Source organism: Nuphar pumila, chromosome 4 (assembly GCF_984573655.1).
Source record: "Nuphar pumila chromosome 4, dmNupPumi1.hap1.1, whole genome shotgun sequence".
NCBI lineage: Eukaryota > Viridiplantae > Streptophyta > Magnoliopsida > Nymphaeales > Nymphaeaceae > Nuphar > Nuphar pumila.
In genome coordinates, this window is record NC_143252.1 from 110764222 (window position 1) to 110780311 (window position 16090).

The 16090-nt window shown below is 39.4% G+C and overlaps 1 protein-coding gene and 1 pseudogene across 1 annotated transcript; one reads left to right on the forward strand and one right to left on the reverse strand.

The window, feature by feature from the left end:
- The first annotated feature begins 8273 nt into the window (after positions 1 to 8273).
- LOC149840558 (SNF1-related protein kinase regulatory subunit gamma-1 pseudogene) lies at positions 8274 to 11097 on the forward strand (annotated as a pseudogene).
- Positions 11098 to 12915: 1818 nt separating this feature from the next.
- On the reverse strand, positions 12916 to 15587 carry LOC149840559 (Pentatricopeptide repeat (PPR) superfamily protein). The gene has a single exon (XM_090005092.1). It carries the CDS (start codon positions 15403 to 15405, stop codon positions 12916 to 12918), a length of 2490 nt encoding a protein of 829 aa, XP_089861218.1. The 5' UTR covers positions 15406 to 15587.
- Positions 15588 to 16090: the final 503 nt, after the last annotated feature.

Sequence of the window (16090 nt, forward strand, 5' to 3'; positions counted from 1 at the left end):
TGGGAAGGAAAGTGTATAGAAATGCGGAGAGTTCAAGTTGAAGAAGATAGACTTTTCGCTTTTCTCTATGGTTTGAGACCCGAGTTTGAACAAACAAGGGCCTCCTTGCTATCATCTTCATCACCTCCTCCTATTCATGAGATTCTCACTAAACTTAGTGGAGAAGAGACTAGGCTAAACATGAGTAAAAATGTTAATGTGCTTGCTACTTCTAGCAATGGTCAAGAAGAGTATTGCGCGCTTGCCGCATCAAAACCAGGACACTATATCAAGCCATATAAACCTCATCATTTTAATAAGAATCGAGGAGAATCACAAATCATTTGCCATAATTATAATGAGCCCGGTCATATTAGGCCTCAATGTCCTAGATACAAATATAGGCCTCAAGAAAAGCGTGTTGTCGCTGCACCATTAAAACAAGATGAAGATACTTTGAATCTCAAAGACCTCACCAAATCATTATCTCAACTGACAGAGGCATTGCAACCACTGCTTAAAGGATCTACCTCAGAAGCGGCCATTGCAACCTCTTCTACTCCTGGTATGTGCTCTTGGCTTCTTAATTCAGGAGCTTCTTTTCATATAACCCCACATAGATCTATACTATCTGAATGTCAATCTAATTCAAATGCATTATTTGTTTCCACTGCCGATGGTACTGCCTTGGAAATAGAGGGTGTTGAAATTTTTAAAATGATTTGTCAAAACATAACTTTTATATTCCGAAAATAAGACTTATACCAAAACTTCATCTTAATCTACTTTCTGTTTCTCAAATCTCGGATCATAGATGTGATGTCATTTTCTCAAGTAAATGTTGGGTGCAGGATCGCCAATCCAGAAAATTGATTGGGGAAGGTTCTAGGCAAGGAGATCTCTATTATATGGATTTCCTTTGTATTTCAAAGGAATCATTTTGCAACACTGCCCAAACAAAAGACATACGGACTTGGCATCATAGACTTGGGCATCCAAATATAAGAAAATTAAATTTTGTACCTATTACCAAGAATCATTGTAAAGATAATTTTGAATGCAAAGAATGTTTACTTAGTAAAATGACAATCTTGCCTTATGGTCAAAGAACTTTTTACTCCTCAATGCCTTTTGAATTAGTTCATTCGGATGTATGGGGTCCTGCTCCTGTAGCCTCTAAAGGAGGATTCTCCTACTATGTTGTGTTTATTGATGACTTCACTAAATATTGTTGGATTTACTTTCTTAAGTATAAATCAGATGTATTTGCAACCTTCAAAACATTCCATAACATGATTAAAAATCAATTTGAAAGTAAACTCAAAATTCTCAGAACTGACTCTAGAGGAGAATACTTGTCAAATGAGTTTAAACAATTTTTAGAAAACGAAGGAATTTTACATCAAAGATCATGTCCTAGAACCCCGCAACAAAATGGAATTTCAGAAAGGAAACAGAGACATGTTATGAAAACTACAAGGACTCTTCTTATTGCTAAAAATGTTCCAAAAAATCTTTGGGCTGAAGCTGCATTAACCTCAGTATATCTTATAAATAGGATGCCTTCCAAAACATTATCTAATGAAATTCCTTTTGAAAAATTATTCAAATATCAACCTGACTATCAAAGACTGAGAATCTTTGGTTGTAAATGTTATGTTTTGAATGATAAAGGAGATAAACTATCTTCTAAAGCTATTTCATGTGTGTTCATTGGTTATTCAGAAACACAAAAAGGATTTAAATGTTATGATACCAAAAATGATAAACTTCTAATTTCAATGAATGTTAATTTTGTTGAAAATGAAAGTGGATTTGAAGAAAACATGTCGAAAGACATAAACTCTGATTATTTTTTCTTGTTCAAACTATTGTCTAATGATGAAAATATTTATGTAGAACCTCTTATTGAAAATAGAACAACAGTTGAACCAATAGTATACATTAGAATAAATCGAAATGCATCCAATGAAGGTGTAAATCAAAGTAATCATGAAGCATCAAAAATTCCTTCAGAACAAACCATTATTCGTAGATCAGAACGAACCTCAAGAATCCCAAATAAATTTGTCTTATGATTCATTCTCTCCTAAGCATAGAGCATGTCTTATAGCTATCCAATCATATTTTGAACCCTCATGTTACAATGAAGCAAAAAATTTACTTGAATGGCTAAAAGCTATGCACATAGAATTAGAAGCTCTTAAAGATGCTAATACTTGGGAATTTCTGGATTTACCTATAGGAAAGAAGACAGTAGGTTGTAGATGGGTTTTTAAAGTAAAAAACAAAAGTGATGGATCCTTGGAAAGGCATAAAGTCAGGCTAGTTGCCAAAGGATATTATCAAGAATACAGAGTAGATTACGAAGAAACTTTTGCTCCTGTTGCCAAGATGATCATTGTTCGAATGCTTGTAGCTATTTCAGCTATTAAAAATTGGGATATATTTCAAATGGATGTTAAAAATGCATTTTTAAATGGGAATCTCAATGAGGAAGTATATATGGATATTCCACCTGGATTAATAATTTCTTCAGGTAAAGTGCTTAAATTAAAAAAGGCATTATATGGCCTCAAACAAGCACCTAAAACTTGGTTTGATACTTTTAGTAATGTTATTACAAGGTATGGTTTTAAACCATGCGATACTGATACAGCTTTGTTTATCAAGAACTCTTCTGCTGGTATTATAATTTTACTTTTATATGTTGATGATATGTTAATTACAGGTAGTGACAAGGAGGGAATCAAGAAAGTAAACCAGTTTTTGAAAAAATCTTTTGAAATGACAGATCTTGGGTTTCTAACATACTTTCTTGGTATAGAAGTTTCATACTCTAACCGAGGATATATATTGTCACAAACAAAGTTTGCTTTAGATATTATTGACAGGTCAGGACTTTCAGATGATAAAGTTGTTGATACTCCAGAGATTGTCGGAATGAAAATGTGAGTCGATGATGGAGTTCTTTTGGACAATCCAACTCCCTTCAGACAGCTAGTGGGATCTCTTATGTATTTAAGTATTACAAGACCAGACATAGTCCATGTTGTACATATAGCCAGTCAATTTCAACATGCTCCAACATCAGCTCATATGAGTGCAGTCATGAGAATTATTAAATACATCAGAGGCACTATAAATAAGGGAGTCTTTCTGTCCTCTTCCTCCTCCTTAGATCTTATTGCATATTCTGATGCTGATTGGGGAGGAGATCCAAATAACAGGCGCTCAACAACTGGTTTTTGTATATTTCTAGGTGAATCTTTGATTTTATGGAGGTGCAAGAAACAACAAAAGGTGCCATTATTATCTACAGAAGCTGAATATAGAGCAATGGCAACTACTACTATGAAAGTCGTGTGGCTCAAACAACTGATTTCAAATATGGGGATTAACCTTCAGAGTCCTACAAGATTGTGTTGTGACAATAAGAGTTCGATATACATTGCTCAAAATCATATGTTTCATGAAAGAACTAAGTATATAGAGATGAATTGTCATTTTGTTCGTGAAGAATATTTAAAGACTATTGATCTTCCCTATGTGACATCAAAATATCAACTTGCTGACTTCTTCACCAAGGCACAGTGCTCACCAAGATTTAACTTTTTACTTGACAAACTTTCGATGATTTCACCATAAGTTTGAGGGAGACTGTTAGAAAATAACATATGTATGTATATACTTGAATATATATATATATATATATATATATATATATATATATATATATATACATAATTTTCGTAATACAAGAGTATGTATATGTGTATATATATATGTATATAACTATATATTTAAAGTATATACTTATATTCTTGTAATACTTTTTTATTTATTTTTGTAATTTTATTTCTTTCTTATTTTTTTGTCTTTTTGTCAAACAGCCATAATTGACTAGAGCTGTTGGGTTGTCAAAACAGCCAACAACCTTTTTGTCAGGTTCTGTCAAACAGTCAAAATGTTGACTGTTTGAATAGAGTTGTTCGGCTACTTCCAACGGCTCTAATTAGAGCTGTTGGGAGTAGCCCAACAGCTATCCCAACAGCTCCTCTCATGTAATCTCTCTATAAATAAGGGCATGCTGCTCATTGTAATTTAAAATATAAAGGTAGAGGGTTTTACCTCTTACATATTCAGATTCAAGTGCATTTATGCACTATTCTTATGTTTGTGTTGTGGAGCATTTTGTATGCTATTTTGGTTTACCATATTGGGTGAATGTATGTTTTGTCAAGTTGTTTGTGGACTTGATTGTGTGTAAGACTCTTTACAGGTGTGACACAACTTCCTTTGTGTTAGGTGAAGTCAACCACACTGAGGTCCATTTCTATCCAAAAGTCGATTCAGTCAACCCTAATCAAGTCCATTTTTATATATATACTCCCCGCACCCCACACCCAAGTTTTTTTAAAGTGCCGCATCCGCACCCGCACCTATGTGACATAGAAATACATGCTCATACACATGCAAATAGTAGGCACATGCATGCAACATATAAAACACCCTTACCCTTACCCACACAACACACACGTATACAGGCACATGAACATTCTAAAAGGAATTTATATGTGCTTAAACATACTCAACATACTTCACAATTTATACTCTAGAGAAAAGGAAACTTCCAAATTTAAAATGTGAAATGTATCCGAAGTCTGGACGCCTGCAAAACATGCGAATGTGGTTCTGGAGATACTACACAGCCTTACACTTGACACAAATAATTCAGATCCTGGTGTATCAAATCTAAGATAGGAACATCTCAGAGCCCTGAGAACGCAGATGTACTAAAAGTGATGATAGATCAAACTGCACTGGAACTGTGGCTGGCTCATCAATTTGTTTAATAGCATAAGAAGTAATCACAAATAAGTATGACTCAAATACCACTGTGTTCTCGACTGTATTCTTTGTCAACAAATGGGCCTGAGATAATTGTCATTTGTCACAAAACTTAGACAGTCAATTTCTTATTGAAAGTTCCATGCAGGAATTTTATCTAGAAAAAGCATTTATTTGTTCTCCCATAGCATTTTTCCAACTCATGCACGTGAATGTAGTGACTCCTACAATGGAACTTGCTCCTACAATGGAACTTGTGGGCTATGCATATGGAAAGATATCTTTCACCAGGACAATAAAGAAGTGCACAACACATTTTCACAGGCCACCAAAAATGAAAAGAAACATAACAAGAAATAATAAATTTACTTACAAAACATGGTGTGTACAACACCTAGTGATTTAGCAATATACATACCACTATGCATACAGGGGAGCAAGACCTTCCTAGCAAACACAGGCGAAGGCAACAATGCAATGTTCTGTACTCTAATCATAAGAATAACCTTGATGCCACCAAATTGAACCAAGAACATAAGCAAGAAAAGAATAAACAAAGAGTCATTATTGTTGACATAATTACCAGTAGTGATGATGATCCCAACAATATCAATAAATAAATACATGCCTACAACTCTAAACCTCACACAAAGGCAGATAACTTCATACTTTTAAAAAATCAAAACAACTACATAGAGACCAACAGAACATATCAAGAGAGCTTTTCAAGAAAGAACTAATGTGTCTAGTGGAGTTCTACTCACAAGAAAGGCCCTCTCCTGTTGGTTTTAATGGATAGAATCATATGGTAGCATGAGAAATCCAGGGTATGAGCTTCTCCCAAGTTCCCAGTAAATGAGAATCAACTTCATTGAGTTTAGAATACAAAACAGGTTTCTAGGTTGTCAAAATGTGCAGAACTTATATAATCAATGAAAAGAGAAGTCTAGGACAGTCAAGTGCAACTTTATATATTGAGAAGGTTTCAATTCAAGACGCTTAAGAATGACCATGTTCCTAATGGTTATTATTTACTTCCACATCATACTTACAAAGTGGTGAGTTCCTAAAGTTTTATGGCTAAGAGATATGCAACAGAAATTATAGAACACAATAGCAGACTTTCAAGAGTCAATATTACTGGCCATCAGACAACCTGGATATGCAAATAGATTAATAGCCGCAATGGTAGTCCTATCCATAAGCAAATAGAAGATGTCAAACAACTATGTGAATTGCTGTGAAATCGGAGAGTTGATGAGATAAAATGTACAAACCAAGAAAACAAAGGTCAAATGCCACTTGGATAACGCTGCCAATAATTTTTCTGTAACTGTAGTATAAGGTAGGAAAAGTAAAAATTCTTACCAGTTATATATTTCATACAGTGCAAGATGAATCTCTGAAATTTTACCATGCCAAAAAAAGCACAAGGTAGGATCTTTACATTGTATTTAGGGATGTAATCCTCTGGGTTGTCTGCATGTGAAGGTTAAGAGGTGATGGTCCAACAAGTTCCTGCTTTACTCACGTGCTTTGGATTAGTCACATGCAAATCTTGAAGCCAACAAATCCCAGCAGTTGGTGTCTAAACACGTGAATGCCCATATGTGGTGCACACACATTATTGAGGTCATTTCAATGTCACATGGACACTCCATTTTTTCCTTTGTACCCATGTTGACACGCGGCGACACCTGGACACGCTATTTTACCCTCCGTACATACAAGTTTGTATTCAATTTATAATTTATAACTATATTTTCAGTATATAATATATATTTTAGATATAACATATATATTTAGATTATATTCAGTTTATTTTGAATTTATTTTGTATTTATGTGAGATTTAATATATATATATATATGTCACATGGGTGCGGGTGCGGGTGCGGGGATGCGGCACTTCCAAAAAACCTGGGAGCGGGGGTGCGGGAGGGGAAAAAATGTAAAAAAAAAAAAATTATATATATATATATATATATAATTTTGAAGTTTTAATAGTTTAACATTTAACAGTAAACATTGTCATAAACTCATAATATGATTCATCATGCATGCAATATATCAACCTAAATAACAAATTATCAATCAAATAAGTAAAGCAATTACATAAATCAACCTAAATATCAATCAAATAAGTATTGTATAAAAGAACTAAATTACATACCAAAGTCGACCCCTCCCCTGTCGACCCAAAAAAAGAGCCAGATGGGGGAAGGGCTCGGCCCCTCCCCTGTCGACCCAAAAAAAAATCCAGATGGGGGAGGGGCTCGGCCCCTCCCCTGTCGACCCAAAAAAAACAGATGGGGGAGGGGCTCGGCCCCTCCACTGTCGACCCACTCCCCTGTCGACCCTAAAAAAAAAACATATGGGGGAGGGGCTCGGCCCCTCCCCTGTCAACCAAAAAAAAAACATATGGGGGAGGGGCTCGGCCCCTCCCCTGTCGACCCAAAAAAAAAAATAGATGGGGGATGGGCTCGGCCCCTCCCCTGTCGACCCAAAAAATAAAACAGATGGGGGAGGGGCTCGGCCCCTCCCCTGTCGACCCAAAAAAAGAGCCAGATGGGGGAGGGGCTCGACCCCTCCTGTGCTGAAAAACGAGGGAGCAGGGGGGGCTCAGCCCCTCCCCTGCCGACCCAACAAGAGACCGAGAGGGGGGGGGGGGGTGCTCGGCCCCTCCCCTGCCGACCCAAGAAGAGAGTGAGAGAGGGTACATACCTGCGAAAGGAGAGGATGAGTCGAGAGGAGGAGCTGGGGCGGCGATGGGAGAGAGCTCGAGCTCAGGGGGGAGAGAGGAGAGATTAGGGCAAAAAAAATTTGCCCTAATCCTCCTTTTCATCGGGGAAATTTTTCTTTTTTTTGTACGCCCAAATAGTCGACAAAAATGACCCTGGGTGCGTTGACCGCACCCAGGGTCATGTTGACCGCACCCGCGTCGCGTCGACGCGGGTGCGGCATCTGTTTTGCCGAATCCCTGTGACATATATATATATATATATATATATATATATATATATATATATATATATATATATATATATATATATATATATATATATATATATATATAGCCATGACCTCATACCCACAATTTTTGGAATTGCCGTGTTGTACCCTCAGTACCTGTACCCAGGTGACATAGGGCCATTTGTATTTAAGGCTTGTTAATCTAGTAACAGATGTTTTGATGCTTATGTCCCGCATGCATTAGTTTGCAAGTGCATACAACATTCCACCAAGTTTCAGTAGCCTTAAATGAAGGCATCATGGAAGAGTTTATGTAGAAGTTCCATTCATTTCTGCCTACACGATCAAATAGCTGTTGTGGTAGTGTCTTGCTTTCCTGCTGATATGAAGTTCCTCCAGGATGATGAGGGAAACAAGCTATGCTCGCATTTCTTCTATTGCAGTCTGAAGTTGCAGAACATAGGATGATGGATGGATCTAGCGGGGTTTGCTAATGGTGATTTAGTTGGTGCTGCTGTTGCAACTGCCGCTGGTGCTGGTGTGACTACAGCAGCAAGATCAGGACACTCAAATGTTGCTGCATCAACGGGAGGAGAGTTTTTTGAAGGCCTCACTTCTTCAGATTTTTGAATGCTGGTGCTGCTTAAGGACCTCAAAATCTAAAGTGTGCATGTGCTTAAACAGGTTAGAGATATATCCGGATCGTTCCGATGGGCCCGTTTCTTGCCCTGCAGAATTCAGACTCTTTCCTAACCATGCTCTTGTTACTATCGAAGTATGGTATGAAAAGCCTTCCTGTGGTTGACCTTGGTGAAGGAAAGATCGATAACATCATCACCCAATCTTCTGTTGTCCATGTACTTGCTGAATGTGTAAGGCTACCTTGGTTTCAGAATTGGGGCACGAAGAAACTGTTTGAACTTGGTCTTCCAGTTATGAAACCAAATGAGTTAGTCAAGGTGCTTCTCCTTGTACTTTTCTGCATTTATGACTGCAAAGCGTCCAAATTCTACATCTTCTCCATGATCATTATGGTTAGAAACAAGATAGCAGCATACCAATGCCTATTGAAGTTTTTGGAGACTTAACGTCAAATGAAACTTGTTTGGTGTTGAACTGTACCAGGTTTATGAGGATGAACCTGTTCTTCAGACTTTCAAGCTGATGAGAGAAAAGGGTATAGGTGGGCTTCCTGTTGTTGATGATAGTGGATGGAAACCCATTGGGAATATTAGCATACGAGATGTGCAATATCTTCTTACTGCACCTGAGATCTACAAGGATTTATATATATATATATTTATATATATATACAACAAACAACAACAACTACGCCTTCATCCCAAAACAATTGGGGTCAGCGATATGAACCAAAAAAGAAATTCATTTTGGGTCTTCCACATGAATCCTTTTCCTCCAATCATTTCTATCCAATGCCATGTCCTCGGTGAGGTTCAAAGCATTCATATCCTTTCCTATCATCTCCATCCAAGTCTTCCTAGGCCTACCCCGACGTCTTTTAACTAATATATTTTCCCATTTCTCCAACCTTCTAACTGGAGCATCATTAGGCCTTCGCCGAATATGTCCAAACCACCGTAAACGATTCTCTCGCATCTTATTTTCAATGGGTGCAACACCTACCTTCTTACGTATCTCCTCGTTCCGAATCTTATCTTTTATTGTATTTCCACACATCCATCTAAGCATTCGCATCTCAGCTACACTCATTTTTTGAATATGATGTCTCTTGGCAGCCCAACATTCCGTACCATATAGTAAAGCGGGTCTAATAGTCGTCCTATAAAACTTTCCCTTCAACCGCAATGACATTCTACGATCGCACAGCACTCCAGTTGCACTTTTTCATTTCATCCACCCAACCTTTATCCTATGATTTACATCTCCATCAATTTCTCCATACTTTTGAATGATGGATCCCAAATATTTGAAATAATCATTCACCGGTATTTCTTGCTCACCAAGCTTCACTACACTCCCATCACTACTTCGTTGCTTACTAAACCGACATTCCATATATTCAGTCTTACTCTTACTCAACTTAAAACCTCTAGCTTCCAATGTTTGTCTCCATAATTCTAACTTAGCATTAACCCCAGCTCTAGACTTATCAATCAAAACAATATCATCAGCAAACAACATACACCACGGTACATTTTCTTGAATTGATCTCGTAAGCTCATCCATCACTATCGCAAATAGGAAAGGGCTTAAAGCAGATCCTTGATGTAACCCAACCGTTATCGGAAAATTGGTTGTCACCCCTCCACAAGTGCGGACATTGGTATATATATATATATATGAGGCTTATCTAACTTTTGATTAGTTAACATTAGCAGCGTTCAATTGATTGAAATAACCAAATCACCCTTAAAATTGTTGTCATTTTACTTTTTAGGGTAACAAAGTCACTTTCATTCTTCAAATTCGAATTACTAAAATATAATGTTACTTTTTGGAACATGTGTTTGACTTTTTGTTTCTCTCTGAAACAAAACTCAGTTTTCCCTCAAACTCTTCCTACACCCAGCTCCCAAACAGAGGTTTCTTGTTTTCAGTGTTTGCTGTGATACAATTCTTCATTCTTGTTACATGTGCTCATTCAAGAGCTGAATCTCACAGAACAGAAACCTTTCTACAACTGATTGATAAGCTTGTTGTCGCAATCCAATCTCTTTCGAAATGTGTATGTAAGTTATGACCATGATTGGCCTTGAGTTGGATAAAGTTCCATACTGGCGCCTTGTGACTTCATTCAGTATATCTGAATCCGTTTGATAATGTCCTGGCAATTGCAGTGGCAAGCTTTTGGGTCACTTGATAAGTTTGTATCTCAAATTAGCTTCTAAAATAGAAACTTGTGCGTGCCTCAGTTTGTTAAACATTTGATTTGTTTAACTCGGCATAGAAAAAGTAAACTATTGATAATGTGGAATTTTGGGTGGCTATTAGTGACGGTCTGTTGCATGTATGCAGATCAATCACTGCCAAGAACTTCCTCACTGCAGTTAGAGGCTACCTGGTAGACCACCATGAATCTTCCCCCATACTCCTGGGAACAATTTCATGCAAAAGGGATGACACATTGGAAGATGTTATTTTAAGACTTGATGGAGAAAAGATCCAGAGGATATATGTTGCTGATGAGGAGGGAAATCTAGAGGGGGTCATAACATTAAGAGATATCATTTCTAAGCTCGTCGTGGAACCTCCTGGCTACTTTGGGGACTTCTTTGATGGAGTGGTGCCTTTGCCACAGAACAGCAGAGTCTGACTATCAATTTAGTGACTCTTTTCTGTTTCTTGTCTGTGCACTTGTAGGCTTTTCTTCCTCTCTCTCTTTTCTTTTCCCCATTATGTAGATACAAGAACTTCTTTGGTAGAAATGTCAGTATAATATCAATCAAATGGAGTAATGGAAAGACTAGGGATGGAACAAAATTAATGGGTGTGAACCATTTTCTGAATTAGGGTATGCAAGTTGGGAAGGTAAACAATTGTTGGGATCCAACGTGATAGCTATTTTGGTAAAAAGTCGTACAATCCAAGGGAGACCCGAGCACAATTATAAATGTCACCTTGAAGCTGGTGGGACCCCTCTAGACATAGCCATTTCTACCCCGGACTGTGCTTGGGCTTGCTCTTGCCGATCCTTCTTTTGCTCGGAATAGAACTTGTGCACCAGACTAAGGCCAAATTTCCTTAGGACCTCCCGAGACACCTAGGAGCTCTAGGAACAAGTGGGAAAGGGTCCAAGATTACAAATTGGCCTACACACAACTCCCAACCCAAGGCTAAACAAGGGGTGCTGCTAGGTTACAGGAGCCAGGATCAGGTGCCATCACATGGTACACTTTGAGTGTGCCTTTGCGCTTGGCTGCCCTCTATCTGCTTTTGGGCCCTACAACTGACAGACTGTCAGCCAAAGAAGAAGGGCATCAGGTGCAGCGTACACCTCAAAGTGTGTCATGTGATGGCACCTGATCCTGGCTCAGGTTACATGGCACTTATTCCACTGGGATAGAGCCCAGGCGACAAACACCTCTGCTATGTGCAAATAAGACCAACACCATCTCCTCTGCACGTGCTTTCCAATGCACCAAAGATCTCCCAAAATGCATGAGTGGTTGCTGAGATATGCCCCTCCAAAAGTCTGGCCTCCCAAGCCTATCGCAGCTAAGGGAGTTTCAGGTGCACTCACATTATCATGGCCAGATCACATTAATATGGAGCCTCAAGGGGGGTGGCATAGTGGGGTGGGTCTTGGCGGTTAGAAGGGCAGTCAAGGTTCAATTGTTATGGGCATCTTCCTTTTGCGCAAGCCCACGCGCAACATAGGCCTCAGAGCGAGGGTCCAAGCCTCGGAGTTTTACGTCGTCAGAACGGCGACCATAGGTATGGCAGGCTAAGCCAGTGCGACTATGTCTTCATGCTCGGATGCAGTTTCTTCGAGCAATTTTAACCCAAGTGCAGTTATGTTCATAGTCATAGTAGCATGGGGGAAAGGTTTACGATTCAGACCATGGTCAAAACGTGTTTAAAGTAGGGAAAATTATTCAAGAATGCCTATATTGAACTAAATGTATCAGAGAGAGAGAGAGAGCAAAAAACAAAGCACAAAGAAATGATGCTTAAGAACCTATAGTATTTCAGCAAGATAACAGACAAAGATTGTGCCTGGAGCCGAACCTGCAAATGTAGAAAATCTGCATGACACGGAGATACGAAGCTTTTCAGCCAATTGTAGTAATGTTCATACTAGCATGAGAAAAAGGTTTATGATTCGAAACATGTCACGGTTCTAGAACATAAATAATTTCAGCAATGTAACAAGATAACACCACAAAGAATTTGTGCTTGGGAAAGAATCTGTGGAAAAACATCTTATAGCAATTGGATATCAATGTAACCCCCAAACAGTCATGGAATCATGTGATTCAGACAAAGAATTTGTGCTCGGGAAAGAATCTGTGGAAAAACATCTTATAGCAATTGGCATGGTAAAAATTACACTAAATTGAAATATTGATACAGAAGCAGGTGATTGCTGAACAAAAATGAACTTGGGGAAAGGCAAAATCACCCATGGCTATTATTTGTTCCCGTAACCATATACAAGAAATCTTGTAGAACAATGAAGATAGAGCTCCAAATCATACCCTGCAACACTCATTCTCTGCACAGTTTCTAAAGCCTCCTTCTCTCTATCATTTAAACAGAGGTGCCTCAGCAATCTATTGCATATTGGGGGTGTTAATACAAAATCCTTTTGCAATGTGTACTGAAAAACGTCTAGAGCTAAAGCTAACTTGCCTTCCTGAAGAAGGCGATTGATGAGCATTACACAAGTCCTGAGAGTGATTTCAAGATTGTAATCTCTAAGGATAGAAAAAACCCTTAGGGCTTCATCTAGTCTTGCTGCTTTACACAACCCAACAAGCCAAATTGAATATGGAAATGAATCAGCAATATTGCGTCTGGCATCCAGATCTAGCAACTCCTCCACTGCACCAACAATGTTTCCCTGCTCAAAATATTGCTGCACTATTTCTATGGTTCTTGTTTCCTCATCAGAGGGAGTGTCTTTCTGTGTTGAGATATATTTCAACCAAAGATGGCAAGCTTGAACTACTCTTCCCTTTCTGCACAAAGAGCCCATCAGTGCATTGTAAACCTCCAGACTTGGAGTACAGCCATTCTTAACCATCTGTTCAAAAACGCCAAAAGCATCGTCATCTCTATTGACCCTTTGAAGACCATCAATGAGGGTATTATAGGTGACTACATCAGGTTTGTAGCCATTTATCTGAAGCTCATTGAAGAACTTGAATGCTCCATGAATGTTTTTCGATTTGCACAGGCCATTGATCAATATGTTATAAGTTACTACATCTGGAACAACTCCACTCTGAGCAAGCTCCCTCAAGAGCTTGTAGGCCTTGAGGATTTGTCCAGAGCTACAGAGCCTTTCAACCATGTCTTGAAGTCCAGCCCTGTCATGAACGCGATCTGCACCTTGGGATAGGCGAAGAAACAGGGACAGATTGTTCCCCATTTCCATTTTGTAGAACAAAATGTGAGCTTTCTGCAGATCCCCTGCCTTACATAGCCCGTTTATCAGTGCGTTGAATGTCACCACTGTCGGACTGCATCCGAGCTTCCCCATCTCCTCAAATATCTGCTCGGCCTCGGAAACTAAGCCTTCCTTACACAACCCACATATGAGAATAGTATACGTTGCAGAATCTGGGAAGCAATCGTTCTTCGAGATCTCGAGCTGGAGGGATTGAGCTCGATCCAAAAGACCAAAATCACAGAGCCCCTTAATCAATGAGTTATAGCAATATGTATCAGGAACAAATCCCTTCTCGGTCAACTCTTTCAGCATTCCAAAAGCTTCCTCTAGTCTGCCCATACTGCATAACCCTTTGATCATAATAGTATAGAGTACACAATCAGGAGTTATATTCTCCTCCACCATGTTCCTATAAAACTTGCAGGCCTTCTCAAACAAGCCTGCTCTAAACAACCCATCAATCAAACAACTGTAACCATTCAATCCCAGACTGAAACCATTTTTGCTAATTGATCGAAGCAACTCCAACGCTCTATCGATCTTACCAACCTTACAGAACCCACTCAACAACGAATTGTAAGTAATGGTGTCAGGACTACACCCTTTCTGTTCCATGTTCATCAATAACAGTTGTGCATCATCAATTCTATTAGCCCTACATAGTCCAGATAGCACGATAGTATAAGTCATGGTGTCCGGACGAATACCTCTGTCAGCCATTTCGTCGAACAGTAAGAGTGCGTCGCCCGTCCTCCCGGCCTTGCAGAGACCATCGATCAGAATGTTGAACGTGGACCGATTTGGACGGCAATCCGTCTTCACCATCTGGTTGTAGACGGCGAGGGCGAGCTCGAACACCTCCTCTTCGACTAGAATCCTTAGAATTGTGTTGTAGGTGAGTGTGTTGGGCCGAGAACCAAACTGCTCCATCCTTCCGAATGCCTCCACCGCCTTCTCCGCCATGCCGGAGCCCGCGTAGGCGGAGATCAGGACGGTGAACGCCTGGGGAACGATCAGATGCCTTCCCTTCCTCAATTCCTCAAGCGATTCCCACGCTGAATCGAACCTGCGCCCTTTCGCGATTGACTGAATCATGAAGTGGTGGGAATCCCAGCTCCTCAAACGCTTCTCCCTCATCGCGCACGCGAAGAAACGGAACTCCCGCTTCACGTTACCGAGCTCGACGAGAATCCAAGACACCATTTCCGGCGAGAGGAGATCCGCGAACTTCTTGAACGCGTCTTCGATCGGCCCATCGTCATTCAGGATCGCGACGATTTTCCGCGAAAAAGAGAGCTCCTTGCCGTCTAGAACGACGGAACATGAAGATGGTGGTGGCGGTAATGGCATGAATAGCGATGATAGTGGTGGTGGTATCGGGGCGGATGGTGATGATGGTCGTGGTGATAATGGTGTGAAGGGTGATGGTGGTGATGAGAGAACCCTTGCTGCAGATTCATGAAGGGATTTTCGGGTGGTGGTCTTAGAGAGAAACGATAGATTCATATCTCATCCTCGTCTTCAAGGGGAGAGAGGGAAGGGGTTGGGGTTCAGGCAAAGAGGGAACCATCTTTGTGAAGACCATGGAGGAACATGAATATGAAGGAGAAAGGGTAAATGGTGATCGAGACTCGAGAGACAGTAGATTTGAGAACGATTACGGTGGTGAGTGTATGGAGGCTGCAAAGAGTGAGGTTTTTGGGTGGTTCAGTTCTCTCTTTTTCGCTTGCTACAAAAAGGGTTTAACGAGAGCAGTTATTGTTTTATTTTATATGATTATATTCCATCACGACCGCACATCTGACTTGACGAAGATCTGTTGAGCTTAAGTTTTGGATGTTTCTAGGTTTTCCAAATGAAACGTAGGGGTGGGGATTGAATATAACCGGCGGTTACATACTATATGACCATAACTGCTCTCGGGTTTGATGGTGTTGATCATACTTGCAAGATTTTTTAAAGAACAATTGTCTCACCTTCTAAAACAAATACATAAAGTGAGGTGGATTTTACTTTATCTCTATCACCGGCAAAAGCTACATTCCAACAACCCACAAATTTAGCTTGAGTTTTTTTGTTTCCCTTAAATACTTGCAGGCACTCTATTTTTTACTGAAATATTTTTCATACCAAAATTCTTTATTTTTTAACAATGATAACTTTAATATAATTTTTTACTTTTTAAATATTT